The following is a 22,647-nucleotide window of genomic DNA, read 5'->3' on the forward strand; positions in this document are numbered from 1 at the left end:
AATCGCCAGCCCTCTCAAGAGTTTCCGTTTCCGGCAGCACAGACTTGTGGGACTTGAACCTGTTTTCCAAAGTCCGATCGCGCTGGGTCGGCGGGTTCCTTCATGATGGCTATGATTGTGTCATTAGCTGGTCGTGCATCCAGCAGTCTGTTCGCAGGTCCGCAGGAGAAACGCGTAGCTTGAGTCAGTCGCGGAGCCTCCTATCCCGGCGTCTGAGATGCACAGTGGGATATGAGACCTCGCCACCTTTAGTTTCGTGGAAACCTTGGGAACTGAGCAGGCCTTCGGGAGTTGGCTCTCTCTTCTGACTCTACCTTCAGAGGGACCTCTAATCTTTTACCAGATAGAGTATTCAGTATTTTCTTTTCTTTTCTTTTTTTTTTTTTTTAGTTCTACCAGTTTATTGCTACCAACCCGTGACCCTCCACCCTCATGCACACATGCTCAGTCATGTAACCCCATGGACTGCAGCCTGCCAGGCTCCTCTGTCCATGGACTTTTCCAGGCAAGAATACTGGTCAGTATCTTCTTTTTCATAGGAAACTTTTATCTATTCACGTTGTGGAAGACCAGAGAAGAATAGAAAGAAAATGAAAAGCATTAGTTTTGCTCCCTGTTTGTCTTTCTGCCAGGCTGTCAGCTAGTTCTCCTTTTTTTTTTTTTCTAGCGCAGGTCCTGGCACGAAATAAATAATACCTGGTGAATGAATGAATGAAAATGAATGTTGACATTTTGGTGTGCGTTTCCTTTCCCCTCCCCCTGAAAATATTTACATATCACATGCATATTTCCGTATAACTGAGTTTCCCCTCCACGGCCTGGGAAAATCAGTAACTGCAGTTAAATCTTTGCTACTGTTTTCCTTGGAGCACGCTTTAGTTGTCCAGGTGAAGAGCAGCTGAATTGCAAATCAATAGCACATGGGGTCTGCCCTTCTGACTTCCAAGGCTCTCACTTGAAATCAGTTTTCTCTGTCAACTGGTACCTTCAATTAGCATTGGTCAGATTATCCAGTAGGAGTCGGAACTCCTGGGGACTTGGGAGGGCGTGGCCCTGACCAATGGCTTTTAGCTGTCTTCTATTTCTACTGCTCAACTCTTTGAGGTATCTGCTTCCAACCTGAGTCTTTAGATTTTTAGGATTTTAGACCATCTCTAACATATCTTCACAATTTTATAAGACGCTGGTGAATCAACTAAATACAATGAAGTGAAAGTGAAAGTCGCTCAGTCGTATCAGACTCTTTGGGCCCCACGGACTATACAGTCCATAGAATTCTCCAGGCCAGAATACTTGAGTGGGTAATCTTTCCCATCTCCAGCAGATCTTCCCGACCCAGGGATCGAACCCAGATCTCCTGCATTGCAGGTGAATTCTTTACCAGCTGAGCCACAAGGGAAGCCGCAAATACAATAATAGAGGCCAACTGAAATGTAACTGGTTTTGCGACAGATTATTGCAAGAGCTGTTCTTGTTTGGCTACCTTTGCAGAAGGGATGGCGTAGATAAGTTTTTCTCTCCTCCCCACTCCAACCCAGTTCCAGAGGGCCTGCATGGAGCAGGTATTCAGTGACCAAGACTACCTCTATCGCAGCTGGCCTAAGGCCATGCTGTACGGTACTCAATGACCTCAGGTCCCGGCCAGACAGAGAGGTCAGGAAATGATCCTTGGATTGTCTCTCACGCACCTTCACGTCAATAAGAGGAGCCTCTGTCAGAAATGGCCCAAATCTGGCTGAGGAGGTCTACCAAGGGCAGTTCGGGCACGTGTGTCCGCACGTGGGTGTTGGTCTGGTACATTGCCAAGTCCACAGTGGCAAGCATAGGTGTGGAAAAGAACAGTCACCTGAGACCGGAAGCTCAGGTTTGGAGGGCGGGTCGAAGGCCCCTGGAGGGCGGTGCCCTGCGCGACACGCCCAGAGGGCGGAGCACGCTAGACGCATCCTGGTCCGTGCGCCGCGTGCCGCCATGTCGGTTCTCTGCTGTCTCGGCGTCGTGCAGCCGGCGGTGAGTAAGCGCACGTGGCCGTGGCCGGCGCGGCTGGCAGGCCCAGGGGTGCTGAGGTCCACCCGCGTGAGAGGGTGGAAACCGAGACCGCAGCCAAGTGTGTGGAGCCCGGCTCAGAGCTGCGCACCCGGACTAAGGGGGCGCGGGTTGTGTGGGGGCTCGTTGAGAAGTTCGCTTTTAGAATGGCGCATGCAGCCTTTTTTGGGTATGAAAGTGGCCGCTGCCATTGGGGAATGAAGAGGAGGCGGGGGCCCGTGCGGTCGATGGCGCGCCCTTGGGGTCTTCCGGGCTTATTTACCAGGGTGAATTAGGCCGGCTACTTGTTTGCCGGACTTGCGGGCCTGGAGCCTGTGCAGCAGGAGTGGTACCGCCCTCGATTGCCTTTGGGACATACCCCCGCATTCCTTAGCGTTTCCTTCGAGAAAATAACCACATTGCCCTTCGGAAAAGTTGGTCCAGACCGTGGCCTTCTGAACTCTTTCCCAGAACTTCCTGTTTAGAAATCTTTGCTACTTGAGAAGCTGGAAAAGTGCTATCTCATGGTTGCTTTTCTTTGTTGACTGGTGAAGTTGGGCGTTTTTGGCACTTTCAGTCAAGACTAGTTGAGCTTGTGCTCTGGACCAGGAATTGAGCTGGGCAGTGAGCCCGGAAACCAGCTGAATCTGGTACCTGCCCTGGGGGAGATGACTGTCACCACACGGAAATACCAAGTGTAACTGACTATAACAACCTGATTTGTGTGTCAGCCCCGAGAGTACAAAAGATGAAATGATTACCTCTATGTCGGAGGAAGGTGGGAGTCAGAATAGATGTCCATAAAGAAGTAGAATTTGAATGAATCTTTAAATTAGTTTAGTTCACAGGTTTCTAAAAATGATGAATGAACTGCATGCTAATTTATATACAAAAATTAATAGGAAAAGAATCCATGGAAGTGTTAATATTTTTATTCAAGTGAAGAATTTAAATGAAATGCTCACAATTATCACTACACAAGTGAGAATCTGTTTGGTATAAACATTTTTAATCACAAATGATCTTGGCTTGTGAAAACTAAAGAGAGCTTTAAAGGGTTTAAGAATAGCAGGTATAAGGAACAGCCATTACTCCTAGTACTTAGCTCACCTAAGCAAACTCTCTTCACTGGCCTGGCCTGATTGAGACCTTGTTGTATAGGACATTGTTATGGCTTGTTAAATGGCAGGAAGTCATTAGAAATCTGTGCCAGACTTCCCTGGTGATTCAGTGATTAAGAATCCACCTTGCAATGCAAGGGACACCTAGTTAAATCCCTGGTCCTGGAATGTCCCACATGCTGCGGAGCAACTAAGCCCATGCACCACAACTGCTGAGCCAGTGCTCTAGAGCCCCATGAGCTGCAACTACAAAGCCCATATGCCATGTGGAGCCCATGCTCCACAAGAGAAGCCACCACAATCAGAAGCCTGAACTCTCCACGACTAGAGAAAGCTCACATGCAGCAATGAAGACCCACCACAGCCAATAAAGAAATAAATCTGTGCCAGTGGAACTTGCTGGAAATCAACCCTTCAGAACTTGCTGGCATTTCTAGGATGCGAGGGAAAGCTACTCCTGGGGAGGTGTTTCTTGGAAGCATCTGTTATAAAACTGCCTAATTGCATGCTAGGGGAAACTGCTGACTGCTGGGTGATTGCACCCACCAAACCAAACAGGAGCTGATGCTGCAGAAGCTGTGGTACTGCAGGAATATGCCAGAGAGCACAGTGGAACTACCAACCAAATCTCATTCCTTCTGCAGTGCTTCTGCAGGGTATTCTGCCTACAAAGGTTGTCTTCATGATAGATAGCAAAGGAAAAATGTTTTAAAGGCCCAGATCCATTTTCTCAGAGCAGGCAGTGAAGGGTGATTTTAGAGCTGAGTGGCAATACATTGATAACTGGCCTGGAGTCTCATGAGAGGTTTTAAGATGAATAAATTCATCAGTAATAGCAGTAAGATAGAGTCTGCCTGGGCCCAGATGGCTTCACTGATGAGTTCTGCCAAATATTTAAAGAATTAATAGCCATTAATACAAACTCTACCCCAAAAATAGAAGAGGAGGAAACATAGCCTAATTCATTTTATGAAGCCAATATTACCCTAATATCAAAGTGAAAGGTATCACAAGAAAAGAAAATCATAGATCAGTATTCCTTATCAATATAAACACAAAAATACTAGCAAACTGAATACAGTAACCTACAAAAAAGGTTACATACCATGACTAAATGGTATTTATCCCAGGAATACCTGCTCTTTTAACATCTGAAATCAATCAATATAATACACCATATCAATAAAATAAAATCCACATTATCATCTCAGTACATGGATGAAAAGCATATGGAAAAGTCCAACATCCTGTTATGATAAAAAACAATAAACTGGAATTAGAAAGGAACCATTTAAACCTAATAAAGAACATTTATGGAAAAACCCACAGCTAACATCATAATTAATGGTGAAAGAATGAAAGCTTTCTTTCAAGAACAAGGGTCAAGAACAAGACCAGGAAGTCTGCTCTCTTCACTTCTATTCAACGTTGTATTCAAGATTCTATCCTGGGCAGTTTGGCAAGAAAAATTAAAGGTATCTAGATTGGAAAGAAAGAAGTAAAACTTGCAGGTGCTATGATCTGGTATATATAAAATTCTAAGGAATCTGTTTTACAATAGGAAAGAGAATTAAACATTTGGGAATAAATTTAATGAAAGAAATAACCTTAAAACCTTGGGAACTACAAAACACTGTTGAAAGAAATTAAAGATCTAAATAAATGGAAAGGTACTCTCATGTTCATGGATCAGATGAATTAGTGATAAACAGATTTAAAGCAGTCCCTGTCAAAATCTCTACTGTCTTCATTGCAAAATTTGATAAATGGATCCTCAAACTTAGATAGAAATGCAAGGGACCTAGAGAAGCACCACACCCTCCCCCCAAAAAACTGAAAAAGAATGAATTTGGAGGATTTATACTTCTGTTTTCAAGATTTACTACAAAGCTTACAGTAATTAAGATAGCCAGAGGCATAAGCATAGATGTAGATCAGCAGAATACAATTGAGAATACAGAAGTAAACCCTCACAATTGTGGTCAATTGTTGTTTGACAAGGGTGCCAAGACGATTCATTGGGGGAAGAAAAATCTTCCAGTACTATTGTCCCAAGTAGTGTTGGAACAACTGGATATCTACAGGCAAAAGAAAGATGCTGCATCTGTCTCTACTGAAACTACCAAATTTATGCACACCCCTGGGATGCAGAAACTTGTATATTAAAGTCGTCACATGAAGGAGTTTCTATACCTGTGAAGGAGTTTTATACCAGAAAGAGCCCCATTGCCTTACTCTTGTCAGATAATTCTCTAGCTTAATTAATATTTTATGTCACATATGCCTGCAGGAACTACTTAGTTTACTTTTGCTCTAGGCTAAAAACAATATATTTGAGGAAAAACATGGTCCCCACCCTTGAAAATGTGTGTCTCACTTCTAATTTTCCTTTAAATAATGTAGGTGATGAGTTTTAAAAGTCTACATGGTTTTCAAAGGAAAAAAACAGTGGTGGTTGCCAGGGGTAGGGGAAAGGGGAGTTAAAGAGTTTCAGTATGGGAAGATGAGAAAAGTTCCTCTAGTCCCTATCCCAAGAGGCAACCACCTCTTCTTCTGTACACTTAGGTCAGACTCCAGGCATTACTTCGTTATCGGAGTCTTAAAACAACTGTGGCAAAAACAAAACTATGGCAGGGTACAGAAGTTTGCTCTTCTTCCATTCTGGCAAAACCTTTTCCAAATCTCACTCTAAAACTAAACATGATATTTTATACCCCCCATACATGCAGGATTTTAAAACTGCTATACAGACTATAAATTTCATGCACTTCAAATATACAATTAAGTTAGTTTTAGTAAATGTATTAGTAGTGCAACCATCACCAAAATCCAGGTTTAGATCACCTCTGATGCTGCTAAGTCACTTCAGTCGTGTCCGATTCTGTGTGACCCCATAGACAGCAGCCCACCAGGCTCCCCCGTCCCTGGGATTCTCCAGGCAAGAACACTGGAGTGGGTTGCCATTTCCTTCTCAAATGCATGAAAGTGAAAAGTGAAAGTGAAGTCGCTTAGTTGTGTCCAACCCTCAGTCACCCCATGGACTACAGCCTACCAGGCTCCTCCATCCATGGGATTTTCCAGGCAAGAGTACTGGAGTGGGGTGCCATTGCCTTCTCCTCAGTCACCCTAAAAAGATCCTTCATGTCCATTTGTGATCAACATCTGTCCTACCCCAGTTCCACACAGCCACTAACCCACTTTCTGTCTCTCTAGCCTTTTCTGGACACTTTACATAGATGGAATCATACAGCATGTAGTTTCTTTGTGTCTGGGTTTTTTTCACTTAGCATGGTGTTATTTAGGTACATCTGTGTTTGTAGAATGTATTAGTAGTTCATTGCTTTTTATTTCTGAATTGTATTCTACTGGGTTTGTCAAAAAGATTGTTCAGGTTTTTCTGTAATATCTTATGGAAAAATCCAAGTAAACTTCTTTGCCAACCCAGTATTTCATGGATACACTACATTTTGTTTATCTGTTTACAAGTTGAAGGCCATTGGGGTTGTTTTCACTTTTTGACTCTAATACTGTTAGCATTTGCATACAAGTCTTTGTGGATGTATAAGTTCATTTCTCTAGGATAGAGTACTTATGATAGGGATTGCTGGGCTTGTGATAAACTTATATTTAACTTTTTAAGAAACTGCCAAACTTTTCTAATGATGCTGTAGCATTTTACATTTCTCCCACCAGTATATAAAGGTCCTAGTTTCTCCACATCCTCACTAATACTTGTTATTGTCTTTTTTATTAAAGTGGGTATGAAGTACTAATTCATTGTGGTTTTATTTTTAATTTTCCAAATAAGTAATAATGTTGAGCACCTTTTCATGTACTAAATGACCATTTGTATGACTAATCTGGTGAAATGTCTATTCACATCTTTTACCCACTATTAAAATGTGTTATTTGCTTTCTTATTGAATTATAAAATATTTAAAAATATATTTTGGGTACAGATCCCTTATCAAGTATATAATTTGCAAATATTTTTTACTGGTCTGTGGATTGTCTTTTCATCTTTGTAATGGTGTCTTTTGAAGCATGTTTTAAATTTTGATGATATCCAGTGTACCGATTTTTTCTTTTTGGATTGTGCTGTACTGGTTCAAAATCGGGAAAGGAGTATGTCAAGGCTGTATATTGTCACCCTGCTTATTTAACTTACATGCAGAGTACATCATGTGAAATGCCAGGGTGGATGAAGCACAAGCTGGAATCAAGATTGCCGGGAGAAATATCAATAACCTCAGATATGCAGAGGACACCACCCTTATGGCAGAAAGCAAAGAAGAACTAAAGAACCTCTTGATGAAAGTGAAAGAGGAGAGTGAAAAAGTTGGCTTAAAACTCAACATTCATAAAACTAAGATCATGGCATCTGGTCCCATCACTTCATGGCAAATAGATGGGGAAACAATGGAAACAGTGAGAGACTTAATTTTGGGGGGCTCCAAAATCACTGCAGATGGTGACTGCAGCCATGAAATGAAAAGATGCTTGCTCCTTGGAAGAAAAGCTATGACCAACCTAGACAGCATATTAAAAAGCAGAGACATTACTTTACCAGCAAAGGTCTGTCTAGTCAAAGCTATGGTTTTTCCAGTAGTCATGTATGGATGTGAGAGTTGGACTGTAAAGAAAGCTGAGTGCTGAAGAGTTGATGGTTTTGAACTGTGTTTTGGAAAAGACTCTTGAGAGTCTTTGGACTGCAGAGAGATCAAATCAGTCCATCCTAAAGGATATCAGTCCTGAATATTCATTGTAAGGACTGATGCTGAAGCTGAAACTCCAATACTTTGGCCACCTGATGTAAAGAACCAACTCACTGGAAAAGACCCTGATGCTGGGAAAGATTGAAGGCAGGAGGAGAAGGGGACGACAGAGGATGAGATGGCTGGATGGCATCACTGATGCAATGGACATGAGTTTGAGTAGGCTCTGGGAGTTGGTGATGGACAGGGAGGCCTGGCATGCTGCTGTCCATGGGGTTGCAAAGAGTCAGACACGACTGAGTGAACTGAACTGAACTACACTGGTAGTGGAATCCTGATGCTGGGAAAGGTTGAAGGCAGAAGAATAAGGCTGTGGCAGAGGATGAAATGGTTAGCATCGTCAACTCAATGGATGTGAATTTGAGCAAAATCTGGGAGATAGCGAAGGACGGGGAGCCTGGCGTGCTGCAGTCCATGGGTCACAAAAAGTCAAGAAACAACTTAGTGACTGACCAGCAACAACAAAATGGAACCCAGTCTCTATATTTTAGAATCATGAAGTATCTGATATTTTTACAGAATTAAAGTTTTAACCTATAGTTCACCAATAACAGCTGTCATTTTACACTCATCTAATGTCAAGTACTGTGCCTGTGTACATACCTCAGATGGTTTCATCAGTTGGCTTTTTACATTAGAAAATGTAAGCTAACATTTTACAGACTTTTTAAAAATACGTGTTTGTCCTACAGGTTTTTAAAAAATAATTAATTATCGTTTTAAATTTGTTTTATTATGGAAGATTCCAAACATAAAAGTTGGCAGACTACTATAGTGAACTTCCATGTAGCCAAAATAGAACCCCAGTGGCCACCAGTCCTGCCACATCTGTACTCATGGGAAAAACAATTGAGTCAACAGTTAATAATCAGGCAATTTTACCTGAAAATTTCTGATGAGCCAATCCAGAACACCCAGTATGAGTTCAAAGATTGGAAAGAATAATATCACCTTTACGTTGTTTTTATTTCAGTGTAGTATCAAGCTGGCAAACAAGCAGGGCAAAGAGTCAAGGACATAGAATCACAGAATCAAGGACATAGCTGCCCCCTCCCCACTTCCACAGAGAAGTGTGCACAGTTCAGAGGTGTTCCAGGTGAAAAGTCCAGCATCTGGGGCTTAGTGCCCTGAGAAACTGGAAGATGGAGGTGGCTGTGTTATCTGATTTTACCCGCAATCACAGGAGGTGCTTCCTTGCTGTGCTAGGTATGCTAGGTACATAGTCCTGTGTCCTATTTCTTGCTGCATCATCAAGCAGACAGCAGGTCTTATTTTGAACTTCAACTTCCAGCTTCTCTTGAAAAAGTTGTGACAGTGCTGATCCTGAACTCATTCATGGTAGCTGAGGTCTGGTGTGCCCCAGTGGAGGAATATACAGTGGTGACATTTAAAGTTCAGAGGACAATACCTGTAAAGCTCCTGCCAATAAGCCTGGTGAAGTACTAATGGAAGTTGTTCTTTTAAAATAGTATTCTGGTTATCCAAGGTTCAGAATGAAAATTTTGAAAGTGTTTAAGGGAATAGGTCCCTTACAGTCCATGGGGTCACAAAGAGTCGAACACTACTGAGTGACTGCACATTCACATTCATTCATTCAAGGGAATAGGAGGACAAGACCTGACATTTATAGATTAGTTTGGATTTAGGGACTAAAAAAAAAAAGTAGTAGTTGTCCTTGGCAATGAGCTTGTATATACAACACAGCACAAAGATTATAAGCATGGACATGGGAGGTAGGCTGCCTGGGGTTGAATCCTGCTCTGTGACTTGTAGGCTCTTGTGACTTATCCTTCCTGTGCCTATTTTGAGATGGCACAGAGAATGAGAAATGTTTTCTCATTTCTAAAATGAGAACAAGAACAGTGCCGACATATCTTGAAATAATATATAGATAAAGCAGCCAGAATATTAGGCATGTATTAAGCATTTTATGAGTGTTTACTTTTTGTTTATTTTTGAAATAAGCTTATGTGATAGGAGCTCTTTACTTCTGATTCCCTTGTTTTCTTTGGGTTAGAGAAGGTTCATCGATTGAGAAGACATGTTTGCTTTCTCTTTCTTGTCATTCTGATTTTTCTTGGCAATGCGTAAGTCCTGTCTCAAGTATTGTAAAAGTAGGCATCATGTTACGTGTGAACTGAAACTGAGAGGTCATTGGGTACCTCAGAGGACCTCTGCAGCCAGACCCTGGGAACTGTGTCATGAACAAGTCTCAGTTGCTCTCAGTCCTACCTCTTTTTGTCTGTCTGCATCTCCTCCTACCACCAGTGTTCTTCCTGACCCTCTATCCTGAGTCTTTTCTCCCTCTCATAGCTGCCGTTTACTCCTGATTTTTCTCTTGCTCCTTTGGTGCATAACTGACCAGCATGACCTCAGTGGCCTGGCTTTACCTCATGACTTTTCAGCTCCGGCTCTCATTGCCAGCTAGCTCACTCCTGATTTCCCAGTTCAGATCCCAAAGAGTATGAATCTATGTGGGCAGAGCTTTTTGTCCTAGTAGCCTCATGGAGCAGTGGCCAGTCTGTGGCCTGGATACTCAGATACTTGCTCCACCCTAGCTAATGGGTAGGGAAAACTAAGGTAGAAAAGCTACAGAGTTTCACAGCCTAGGCCTTCCCCTTTAGTAGGATGTATATGCTGGCACATAGGTGAGGTGTCAGATGTGAAAGGCAGGCAGGTAGGCTGCTACATACAGTAGATAGAACCCATCAGGGGTCCCCAGAGGATGTGAAGTTGCTAAGTTGCTTCCGTTGTGTCTGACTCTGTGCAACACCATGGACTGTAGCGTGCCAGGCTCCTCTGTCTATGGGATTCTCCAGGCAAGAATACTGGAGTGGGTTGCCATTTTCTTTTCCAGGGAATCTTCCTGACCTAGGGATCAGACCTTAAGTCTCCTGTATTGGCAGGTGGGTTCTGTGAAGGGAGCTGTCCAGATCTTTTCTGTGGGTCTCATACTGAATATATAGGCAAATGTCAATTGATAGATCCATAATGTACCCAATATACTTTAATCACACCTTTATTTTAAACCTGTAACACTTTATTTAATACACAATATTTACTAAGTGCAAGGCTCTGTTTTAAGAGCTTTGTGTGTATTAACTCATTAAATCCTCATAACAGCTCTATGAGTTGGTATTATTATAATTCATACTTTATAGATGAAGAAATGGAGGGACAGAGAAGTAGTGTGCCTCTGGTTACATAGCACATAAGTAGCAGAGTCAAGATTTGGACCCAGGCAGTTAGGCTTCAGACAGCCCTATATTATACTATCTTTCACAGTTGGATTACTGACTAGACTGAGTTTTCTAGGAAAGCATAATCTTGTTTTCTTGCACCCATTTTAGAACCTTGTATGGTAAAATGCATGAAGAGGCTACCCATTAACAGAAGAGCTAAATAGGCATTTCTCCAAAGAAGATATACAGATGGTCAATAGGCATATGAGAAGATGCTCAAAATCTCTAATTATTAGAGAAATGCAAATCAAAACTCTAGTGAGGTACCATCTCACACCAGTCAGATTGGCCATCATTAAAAAGTCTACAAATAGCAAATGCTAGAGAGGATGAGGAGAAAAGGGAACCCTCCTACACTGTTGGTGGGAATGTAAGTTGGGGCAGTCACTGTGGAAAATAGTATGGAGATCCTTAGAAAACTAAATGTAGAATTACCATATGTTTGAGCAATCCCACTCCTGGGATTATCTGGGATATCCAGATAAAAGTGTAATTCAAAAAAATACATGCATCCTTATGTTTATAGTAGCACTCTTCACAGTAGCCAAGATGTGGGAATGTCCATTGAGAGGTGAATGGATAAAGAAGATGTGGTACATATATACAATGGAATACTACTCAGTTGTTATAAAGAATAATGCCATTGGCAGCAACTAGAGATATCATTCTAAGTGAAGAAAGTCAGAAAGAGAAGACAAATACCGTATGATATCACTTATATGGGAATCTAAAATATGACACAAATGAACCCATCTAGAAACAGAATCATGGACATGAGAACAGACTGGTGGGTGCCATGGGGAAGGGGGTTGAGGGAGGGATGCAGTGGGAAGCTGCAGTTAGTAGATGCAAACTTTTATATATAGAAAGGATAAACAACAAGGTCCTACTGTATAGTACAGGGAACTATATTCAGTATGTTATCATATACCATAATGGAAAAGAATATTAAAAAGTGTGTACATATATATATATGTATGTATACATGTATGTGTGTATTACTGAATCACTTTGCTGTTCAGCTGTAATTATCCCAACATTGTAAATCAACTATAATTTTTTTAATGTAAAAAAAATAAAGAGGTTGCCCTTTTAGGTTTATGTTGCTTTTTCTCAGTTTTCATTTAGAATAAATGTAAAGTTTTTAGTTTTCTATATTTTTTAGTTAGATTCTAAGAGACAGGATTGTAAAGTGAGAATAATGAAGACTTTGGAGTCAGATAGACCTGAATTTTATCTCTGTGTGACGTAATCCATCTGATCCTTAGATTTCATATCTGTAAAGTACAGGATTGCTGGGAGTTTGGGGGAGTGTATGCAGAAAACCTGACACATACTAGGTGCTCATTATATGACAGTTATTGTCATTGCTATTGGCAGCAGATGATATATATAAATCCTGGCCATCATTTGGTAGCCTTAAAAGGCTTCAGAAAGTCTTCATGGTGTTGAAGAACCCCAGGAGGTTTTATTGTTATTAGGTGGTATCTGAGCTGGGCTTTAAGGCAAGCATTGTAGATATGTTATTTGGACTATCATGCCCTCAATATCCTCTTCTCATGTCAGACATTATCAATGGATTACAGCATTATTTCTTGTTGAGCTCAGAATCCATTTCATGATTGCTCAAGAATTGGTTGTAGTTAATGGGAATTGACCCCGGAGGTACCATTTTTTCTTTAAGTCCAGATATACAAACAAGCTATCCAAGCCATTCCTTTAGTAGCCCATTCCAATCTTGTCTTTGTTTCCTTTCAGTCTCTTCTTCGCCTTGTGACCAATAAATTTTGGAAGAAGTTGCCTCTGGTGACCCTGAACTTGCGCCTTTATGAGTCTCAGCAGCAGGAAGAGAAGTCCAAACCCATCGGCCGTTACCCCATTCCCTACAAAAAGGACCTGCCTTTTGACATTTTAGAGCTCATGGAGGAGATAGAAAAGAAGGTGAGACACTTGCCTCATGCAGAGAGCCACAGCCAGTGCAGACCTTTGTTTGCTGGAGTGTAATCCCTGGAACTGGTTGCCGCGGTCTGCCCAAGTTCCCACTGTGCATGAGCCCTTCCTTTGGGGTTCCCAGTCAGAAGAACATGCACTTTTTCCTCTTGTCTTAGGCACACCATTTTAAGTTCTGGAACTCTGTCACTCAGTTCTCTGCCCACTGTGACCTGTAGCTCCCTTTAGCACCATAATATGGTGTGGAGATAGAACCATGAGATACGTGCCAGATACTTCAGTAAATGTGAGAGGTACCTTGATCCTTCCTGCAATTATATATTGAAAAATTAGAAAAATAAGCAAAAATTTCAAAAATAAAAATTCCACCAAAGTCAGTCACTTGTAGCACTTCTTCCCTATTTTTTAAAAATAAATATACATGTAACTCTTTTAATGAGATCATGTTAACATGAACACTTTACTGGGTTAAAACATCATGTTTAATGGCTGCATGATATAGCACTGTATAATAGAGATGTTTTAATTTATTTCAGCAATCTCCCAATCTTGGATATTTGTGACTTGTAACATGTTTATACAGATATCTTTTTGAACATCCCAGAATTATTTTTTGAGGATACTTTTTATTATTTAAAATTTGTTATTTATTTGTTTTTGGCTGTGCTGGGTTTTGTGTTGCTGCATGTGGACTTTCTCTAGTTGGGGTGAGCAGGAGCTAAGTATGCAGCCTTCTCATTGCAGTGGCTTCTCTTGTTGTGGAACAGGGGCTCTAGGTGTGCAGGCTTCAGTAGTTGTACACAGGCTTAGTTGCCCTGAGGCCTGTGGGATCTTTTATGACCAGGGATCGAACCTGTGTCCCCTGCATTGGCAGACAGATTCTTAACCACTGGACCACCAGGGAAGTCCAAGGGTACTCTTTAAAGTTGATGCTTTATATTGTCAAATTATAAAACCCTTGTCTGAATGCAGACATTTACTCTAAACTTTGTTTTTGAAACTTGGTGCTGAAACTTTGTGGATTTTTTTTCCAGACAGAATCTTGTATGTAAATCCATTTATAAGTATATAGAAACCCAGCTGCTCTGGTGGGAAAGGTTTGGAGCCCCCAGCCTCTCTCTCAGTACCTGTCTGTACCTCCTCACATCATCACCTCTTCCCTAGCTCCTGCCTCAGCAGACATAAATGGTTCTTTTACCATGTCTTCTAGATCAGTAATGAACTTTAGCTTCTATTATCAGTTAGAGTGCTTTCAGCTATAGATAACAGAAAATCCAATTCAGTTGATATAACAGCAAGGACAATTCAGTGTCTTGTATTAACAGTAGGTCCAGACACAGGGTGATTTCTGGATTGTTAATCCAGTTGCTCAGTGATATCAAGGATCAAGTTCTTTGCCTTTTTTAGCTCTGACTTCCTTGATATGAGAACTGTGTGCTCAGACTTGTGACCTCCTGGTTCCTGGGTATAACAGCAGCAAACATTACGTCCTTGCATAGCTCCTAGAATGGATGTGGAGGTCACACCCTTTTCTCATATTCCTTTTGGGGAGAGAAGTCTCCCAGCTGATTTCCCTTCATTTCTTATTTGGCATAATGGTGTCACATGCCCATTCCTAGGCCAATCACTGACAAGTAGAATAGAATCACTATAATTGGTTTAGATCAATCAGGATTCACCCAGTGAGGTTGGGGAAGGGTTTAACCTTCCCTGGAGCCCATGGCAATCTGATATCTGAACAATGTCCAGTATCCACTGTCAAGGGAAGAGGAAAGAAATGGCTACTGGGAAGCAGTCAATAGTTTTCTGCCATAGCATCCCATTGGAAAACATACTGAGGGACTTCCCTGGTGGTCCAGTGGCTAAGACTGTACTCCCAACGCACAGGGCCTGGGTTCCATCCCTGGTCAGGGAACTAGATCCCACATGCTACAACTAAGAGTTCACGTGCCACAACTAAAGATCCTGTGTGCTGCAACTAAGCCATTGAGCCACAGCCAAGATCAGAGATTCCATGTGCCACAAAGACCCAGAGCAACCAAATAAATAAGTAAATAAATATCTTTTTTTAAAAAAGAAAAGAAAACCCAATGTCAAAATCGCAAACATGCCTCTTAGATTTGGTTTGGCTTGTGCAAGTCAGTCAACCTCTCTGGGCCTTAGTTTCCTTATCTGTAAACTGGGATAATGATCCTTGCCTTACCTACCTTAGAGAGTTGTAGAGAAGAAAAAATGAGATTGGATGTATGAAAGAACTTTACAGAACTTTACTAATATCAAGGCTTGTTACTGATTTAATTCTTAGAAATAAATGAGCACCATCAGCCCCTCTGTGAAAAGGGAGGTAATAAGTATAGCCTAAATTCTAAGAAATATCATTTAGTTTACATACAACTCTCTAAATTTTATAAAATGCCTTACTAAAAAGAAATTACATATGCCTTTAGAAGTAACCCTTATAATCCCCTAAAACGTGAAAGGATGTGTGGGTTGTGCTTTGACACAAGGCTGTAGCCTTCTTAAGACTGCATCTGGCATTCAGCAGACAGTATGGGAACTACCAGTTACTATTTGCCAATCCTGTTCTTAGTTGTCATTTTACATTTCCCTGTTTCTCTCCTTCCCTACAGACAGGATTTTTACCAAATGTATTTAAAGTGTTGTCTCACCGGCCATTGGAATTCAGAGCCTTCTTTGCTTATTACAATGTGATCTGTAACAAGAAAACAGGTAAGTGGGGGGCACGGGGGAAGTGCTAAGTCATTTTTAGATAAGATCCAGGTGCCTGCTTGCTAGAGTTCATTCCCACATAGTCCCAGATTACTCTGGAGCTAGGGAGAAGCTCAGAAGGACTGGAGCTGGCAGAGACATTGTCTGGATTCTGACACTGAGGTCTGAATGTTACTTGATGGTTATAGGTATAGAACGGAAATAAGTTAGATAATAACTCTGGCTCGACTTTCTTTGTGCTCAAAGGCCCTCTCTGGCTCCCTACAACACCCTGGATAAAGTTCAAGGACTTTAGACCAGTAATCATGGATTTCTTGCTTAGGATTCAGGTTAGGCTGCTGTTGCTCAGACCAAAGACACATTGATTTAAACAAGGTATTTTTCTCTCTGTCTCTCCTGTAGTCTCACATGAGCTTCTGAGGGGCAGTGTAGTGTTGTTTGCTATCTGGAATTCCCTTGCTTACATGCTTATGTGGATTTACCACTACTACCTGCAGAAAAAGAAAGAAGGGTATGTGTAGACACATATCCCTTCCTTTATGGTCATGACATGGAAGCCACACCCATCAGTTCCATTTACCTCCCATTGGCTAGACTTGCCTCACATCTAGCTGCAAGGGAGGCTCTCTGGCCATGTGCCCAGATAAAACTAAGGGATTTTATTATTAAAGGAAGAGTGAGCAGCAGAGATGGGAGGCAGCCTGTCACCATGACTCTCTATGGCTTGACACCAGCCTGCCTCCCAGCCTCATTTCCTTCAGCCTCTCTTCATGTTCTGTCCATTCAAGTCAAAGTGAACTGTGAATTATGCTTTACTCTCCAAAGCACTCCAGTCTCATGATATCTCTCCTTTTTAACTTGGATCACACTTTACTCTGCCTCTGGGCTGCCTTGTCCCTTATCCATGCTTTGTGAATCTGAACTTTCCATCAAAGTCCATCTCACCTGCCTTCACTTATGAGGGACTCTTTCTCCTCTGACCTCCCACAGCCTCCCTCATTTGTCCTTTTCCAGTGGCATGCAGAGTGCTGTCTGCTGTATCTTCCACAACTGCCTCAGCCTCTCCATCCTAGAGGGAAGAGATAGGTCCTGTGTTCAGATCTGATTCTGCCATAAATCATGATGTGAGCTTCAACAGAGTACTTAAATGTCTCAGTGCTTTGGTTTTCTAACTAGTAAAATGGTATTAATACCTCCTCTACAGAGCTGTTGTGAAGATTATCTAAAGTTCCCAGATGGTACCAGGTACCAAAGTGGACTCTCCCCTTCTCTGCCTTTCTCTACCTAGAGGTAGCATGGCCCCTGAGGTTGGAAAATGTCTTTTTTTTTTTTTTTTTTTAACCTCCTTTTCAAAAAGTGTCTAGTACCTGATGGGCCTCAGAAAATACTTTTTTTTTTTTAAGAAAATACTTCTTGAATTAGTAATTCATTCACGTATTTTCTGAGCAACTGTTATCTGTTAGGCATTCCTCTGGGTATACAGTGGTGAACGAATCAGAAAAATGCATAGATTTTCAAGTATATTCCAGAGAGGAGAAAACAGTGAACAACTTAAAAGAACAAGTTGACTTCAGAAAGTGTTAAGTATTGTGAAGAAAATAAAAAAGGTTAGCTCATAGCACAGGACTGGGAATGAATAAGTGAGCAGATAGGTGGGCAACTTGCTAAAATATGGCTGAGCCTGTTTAGGTTCCTCTGAGCTGCTCTCCAGGCTTACGGCAGCTCTTCTCTCTTCTCCCTCCCCAGGCCAGCTCAGCAGAGCTGACAAGGAACTCATCATTTTGGTGACCAGCCTGGCCAACAGGTGCTCATATAGCGTGGTTGTCCACAGTGCCCTGTACAGGGTCTTTTCGAAGAACCCAGTGCTCTCTGACCAGGTGAGTGCCCACCTCCCCATGACAGTTTCCCATTCCTGTGCCCACCTGCTTCTGTGTGCACGTGATGTTTGGGACGAAGGGATAGCTAAGCTCTAGCCTTGTGCCAGACCTGACATTCTCTTAAATGCACACAACTCCCTAAGTTGAACCTTATTATAACCCTTTTACCTTTGAGGTTCAGACCTGGAATTAATGTGGGGTGCACAACTAGAATGGCAGAGTCCACTTTCAAAGTTTACACTCTCTCTGCTACATTGTATAGTATGCATTTTCCAGTATGAATTTAGTCTATGCATGCATGTCCAGTTGCTTCAGTCGTGTCTGGCTTTTTGTGACTCTGTGGACTGTAGCCCAGCACGCTCCTCAGTCCACGGAATTCTCCAGGCAAGACTACTGGAATGGGATGCCATGCCCTCCTCCAGGGGATCTTCGCGACCAGGGATTGAACCTGCATCTCCTGCATTACAGGCAGATTATTTACTGTCTGAGCCACCAGGGAAGCCCTTGTGAGTTTAGTCTATCCACTAGTTATTCCTAATGGGCTCTAAACAGTTTTTTTTTTAATTAATTTATTTTAATTGGAGGCTAATTACTTTACAGTATTGTAGTGGTTTTTGCCATACATTGACATGAATCAGCCATGGGTGTACATGTGTTCCCCATCCTGAACCCCCCCTCCCATCTCCCTCCCCATCCCATCCTTCAGGATCATCCTGGTACACTGGCCCTGAGCACCCTGTCTCATGCATTGAACCTGGACTGGTGATTTAAGATTTCTTTTACTTCGTACAGCTGGCCCCAAGCTTGGGCTTGTCAGTCTCCCATTCTGGAACTGCCCCTACTTGCTCTTTCCCACCAAGACTGGTTGTAAAATGGGTCTCAACCCCCCAGCCAGCAGCTTACTCTTGTTTCATCCAGAGTCAGGCTGTTTGAATGTCAGAGGTCGTGCTAATTCTTCCCAGAGAAATGAACCGAGGATAAAGACACAGTAAACATGGGTTTGTCACCAAGCTTACAAAACCCTGCTCATCCCTACAGTGAAATTCCTGATCTTCTGAGCCAGATGTTTCTTCAGAAACAGATGTTTCTGTTCTATGCATTTATTCCTGAGGGAGAGTCATCAGTCTTTTCTAATCCTCCAACCTTCCTTCCTGACCCCACCTGAGTAGAGACCTTGAAAATTGTTCCAAGGGCCTCTGTTGCCAGCCAAAAGCTAAACAAGACAGGTATATCATCACCTTTGCCCTTCTCAGAGCCGCCTGCTTATTCACCAGAACTGTGCTCATCCAGGACCAGTCTCAAACATAGTCTCCCTAATGATCATAGGATGTACTATCACACCATTTGCTCAACTGTTCTTCCGATTTTTAGGTAGTTTGTGTGTGTGTGTGTTAGTCACTCAGTTGTGTCCGACTCTTTGTGATCCCATGGGCTGTAGCTCACCAGACTCCTCTGTTCATGGAATTTTCCAGGCAAGAAAACTGGAGTGGGCTGCCATTCTCTTCTCCTGACCCAGGGATTGAAACTCAGGTCTCCTGCATTGCAGGCAGATTCTTTACTGTCTGAGCCACCAGGGAAACCCCAGGTCATTAATGGTTTCCAGTATTTTGCTTTAGTAAGGGTAATGATTATCAGTATAGTCACTGGAATCAAATATACTTGGATTCATATCCCAGCTCTGCCACTCTAGCTGTGTGACCTTGGGAAAGTGTGTGAACTCTTTGAGCTTCAGTTTCTTTGCCAGTAAAATTGGGAGTGACTAATAAAAAACATTACTTCCTAGGATTTTTATAAGAATTAAATGAGATAATGAATATGAAGCATTGAGCACATTCTTAGCACATAGTCATTGCTTAAGTATCAGCTATTAATTTTGCAAATTAATAGCTGATACTTAAGTGGGGATAAAGGGATAATTATCTGAGCTTCACTTTTCTCATACAAAAAGGTTGATATTTGCAGGCCCTTATGTATTAGGAGTCTCTGAATCTTGGTTCCGAGGTTTTTGATGCTATGGGTGTTTAGAGGAGAAAAAAGTACTTGCAGTTGGAGTGAGCAAAGATTTCCTGGCAGAGCTAGAGTTCCAGGTTTGCATTATATTGAACTTGACCAAGATACTTCCTGTCTGTAAAGTTTATTTTGGCCTCACTTCACCTCTTTACTTTGACTTGGGTTTTTTCATTAATGCTTCTTTTGTTAGGCCATGTGTTTTATTGGCTATGTTGTGATGGACAGAGATTCTGCCTCTGTGTGTTTTCTTACAGGTCTGTATCAACTGGAGAAAGTCTGACCTCCCTGCCCGGGAAAAGGCAATGCTGGAATTTGCACTTGCTATTTCCCAAGCTGATGACATAACAGATGACCATTTCAAAAAGCTCGAGGTGCATGGCTTCAACCAGGAAGATGCCTGGGATATAGCTGCAATTTCAGCTTTTTATGCCATGTCCAACCGCCTTGCTCATTTTGTCAATCTTGTTCCCAACAAAGAATTCTATTTGATGGGCAGAACCAATGATGTCAAAGACATCAGGAGTGAACCTGCTGCTCCTGAAATATAAAAGCCTGAACAGAAAGGCCAGTGTTTACATTTCTAGCACATTTCATTATAAGACACCAGTTGGGAAATAATTTTTAAAAAAATGTTTAGTCAACGGATAGGGAAGAAAGTAAACAAATTTGTTCTCTGCCTCCTTAATGAGATTGATGCTAAAAGGACATGTGATGGATATCACATGTGCTTTTGCTTGCTTGCTTTTTTTTTTTTTTACTTTTGTTGTGATTGGAAAGTCACATCGGGATTAGAAAAGAGTGTTGGGGCAAAGGATTTCAGAAGATGCTTCAGGCATTTCTATTGAATTGATATCTGTGAATTTCAGCAGTTGAAGTTGAACATTTTTTAGTTTTTTAAAAAATAGCATTGCATAGAAATTAGTCTATAGACTGCAGTTTGAAATAGATTTCTTGTTAACACAGTGGTATTTAAGGGCTCTGAAAGGCAGGTAAATAGAAGCATGCATAGAGTTGTTCTGTCTTTAATGCCTTCTCTGGTAACCTCTAGTGATTTTTATTTTTTTGACTGAGAGGTTTTAAAATAATGGTGAAACATTTTAAGTAGAAGTGTAAGAAAAAAACCCCAAACCTAATATTGCTAAATGGTTACCACAACCACTACTTTAGATTTGTGGGTATCTTAACTTTTCAGAAATCATTTTCGCTATCTAACTTTTACACATACATGCAAACCTACAAAATGTTTTTGTTTCCATTGGATTTCTTTAGATTCTGTAAGTTGCCAGTGAACAGTTCTTAATCAGTTTGGGAGCAATAGTGAGTTAATTTTGAATTGCCTGAACTGTGAAACCTGATTATCTTGAGACAGCACAACTCTTGTTGCAGAGCTCTGTTGGAATTATATCTTAAATACTTTGTAATATGTAACCTTTTAACATTGAGTTTTGAGGGAAGGAGGCAGACAAAAGAAAGAAAGTTGAGTTTTATTTTACTTACTGAGAAAGTTAATAATGTTGGTGAATATCATGGTCAAAGTTTTGTAGACCAAAGAAATTTTAGCCATTGGCCATAACTTGGAATCAAGCAGAGGACCTTTAATAAATAATTGTTGCAGTCAGAAGTTGTGGGTCACTAAGGGACATTATTTGTTAATCATAAAACAGACCTCTAACCCTTACACAAGGAATATCTCCAGAAGAATGCCTCCCTTGATCTTCTCTGAACACCAGACACTTGCTTCTTGCCCATGTTTCAGTCAGCTTATTGAGTAACTACTAACTTTGCTGGTGGGAGGACCTGCTGAATGTTCAGCCCTGTCTAAATATCATTCCTTTCCTCCTGGCATCTTTCAGACTATCCTAAACCATCACCAAATCACAGCTTTCTGTAACTCAGTTCTTGCTCAAGGCCTGGAAAGTGAAAGTCTCTCAGTCGTGTCTGACTCTTGGTGACCCCATGGACTATACAATCCATGGAATTCTCCAGGTCACAATACTGGAGTGGGTAGCCTTTTCCTTCTCCAGGGGAATCTTCCCAACCCAGGGATCGAACCCAGGTCTCCTGCATTGCAGGCAGATTCTTTACCAGCTGAGCCACCAGGGAAGCTCCAAGGCCCGGAAGGGTTGTCATTTCTTACACCTACCTCTTCTTATACCTCAAGGTTCCCTTCCTTGAAGACTTTCCTTCTCTCCTCAAGAAACACCCCAGTTCCAGTTAAGCTTTTTCTGCAAATGAATTCTATGTATTTAGCTTCAGCAGCACTAACAGCATCTGTTATGCCCTCTATGCCCTGCTTGGCAGATGTAAGCAGGATTGACCCTGGGCTCTGTCGCTTGTAAGGTTGAATTAAGATTTCGGCTCCTCTCAGTGACTCCTGGCTGGGTATATGCTCCTTGCAGAGAGGAAGGCTTTGGTAAAGGCTTGACCTAGTAGGTAAAGTTGCTGGTAACTGGGCAGAGCTCCAGGGCAGCAGTAAGCCCCAGGCGCTGTGCCATCCAGGGCTTTTCAGTGCAGAAGTTAAACCTGAGTCCCTAGATTCCCAGGCCGAGTAGGCAGTACACCATGCTGCTTACTGTGTGAGCAGCACATAATATGGTCATTTCTTACCTTCGTTGGTCTCAGTGTAAAGTAGAGATGATTATGTAAACAGTACCCAATCATACTCAGCCTCTTGGACTGACCAATCAGACCCTGTCATCCCCAAAGACACAGTCTGGTCATTGATAACCACATACTGACAATAAGGCACGCAGTTCCCGGGTGCTAGCGCTACCCCATGCAGCCTAGGCCCTGGGCATCCTCACTGTCGCACACACACAGTAGCTCTAGACCTCCAACCCTCTCGACTGTGGCACCCCGAGTCGAATGGTGTCTCCGCTTTCTTGGTCCCCGGCGGATGATACCGAGAGGCGGCGCGGGT

The 22,647-nt window shown here is 42.0% G+C and overlaps 1 protein-coding gene across 1 annotated transcript; it reads left to right on the forward strand.

Moving 5' to 3' along the window:
- The first annotated feature begins 62 nt into the window (after positions 1-62).
- On the forward strand, positions 63-21,348 carry LOC514189 (uncharacterized). Its single transcript, XM_002689727.6, has 5 exons — positions 63-2,007; positions 12,919-13,101; positions 15,741-15,840; positions 17,587-17,717; positions 19,982-21,348. Exons 1-5 carry the CDS (start codon positions 1,969-1,971, stop codon positions 20,273-20,275), a joined length of 747 nt encoding a protein of 248 aa, XP_002689773.1. The 5' UTR covers positions 63-1,968; the 3' UTR covers positions 20,276-21,348.
- Positions 21,349-22,647: the final 1,299 nt, after the last annotated feature.

Source organism: Bos taurus, chromosome 8 (assembly GCF_002263795.3).
Source record: "Bos taurus isolate L1 Dominette 01449 registration number 42190680 breed Hereford chromosome 8, ARS-UCD2.0, whole genome shotgun sequence".
Lineage (NCBI taxonomy): Eukaryota > Metazoa > Chordata > Mammalia > Artiodactyla > Bovidae > Bos > Bos taurus.

Coding starts and splice junctions, on each gene's coding strand:
- LOC514189 (XM_002689727.6), top strand. CDS start 1,969: ATGTCGGTTCTCTGCTGTCTCGGCGTCGTGCAGCCGGCG. Junction 15,841..17,586: donor GATCTGTAACAAGAAAACAG/GTAAGTGGGGGG, acceptor CTCCCTCCCCAG/GCCAGCTCAGCAGAGCTGAC. Junction 17,718..19,981: donor ACCCAGTGCTCTCTGACCAG/GTGAGTGCCCAC, acceptor GTTTTCTTACAG/GTCTGTATCAACTGGAGAAA.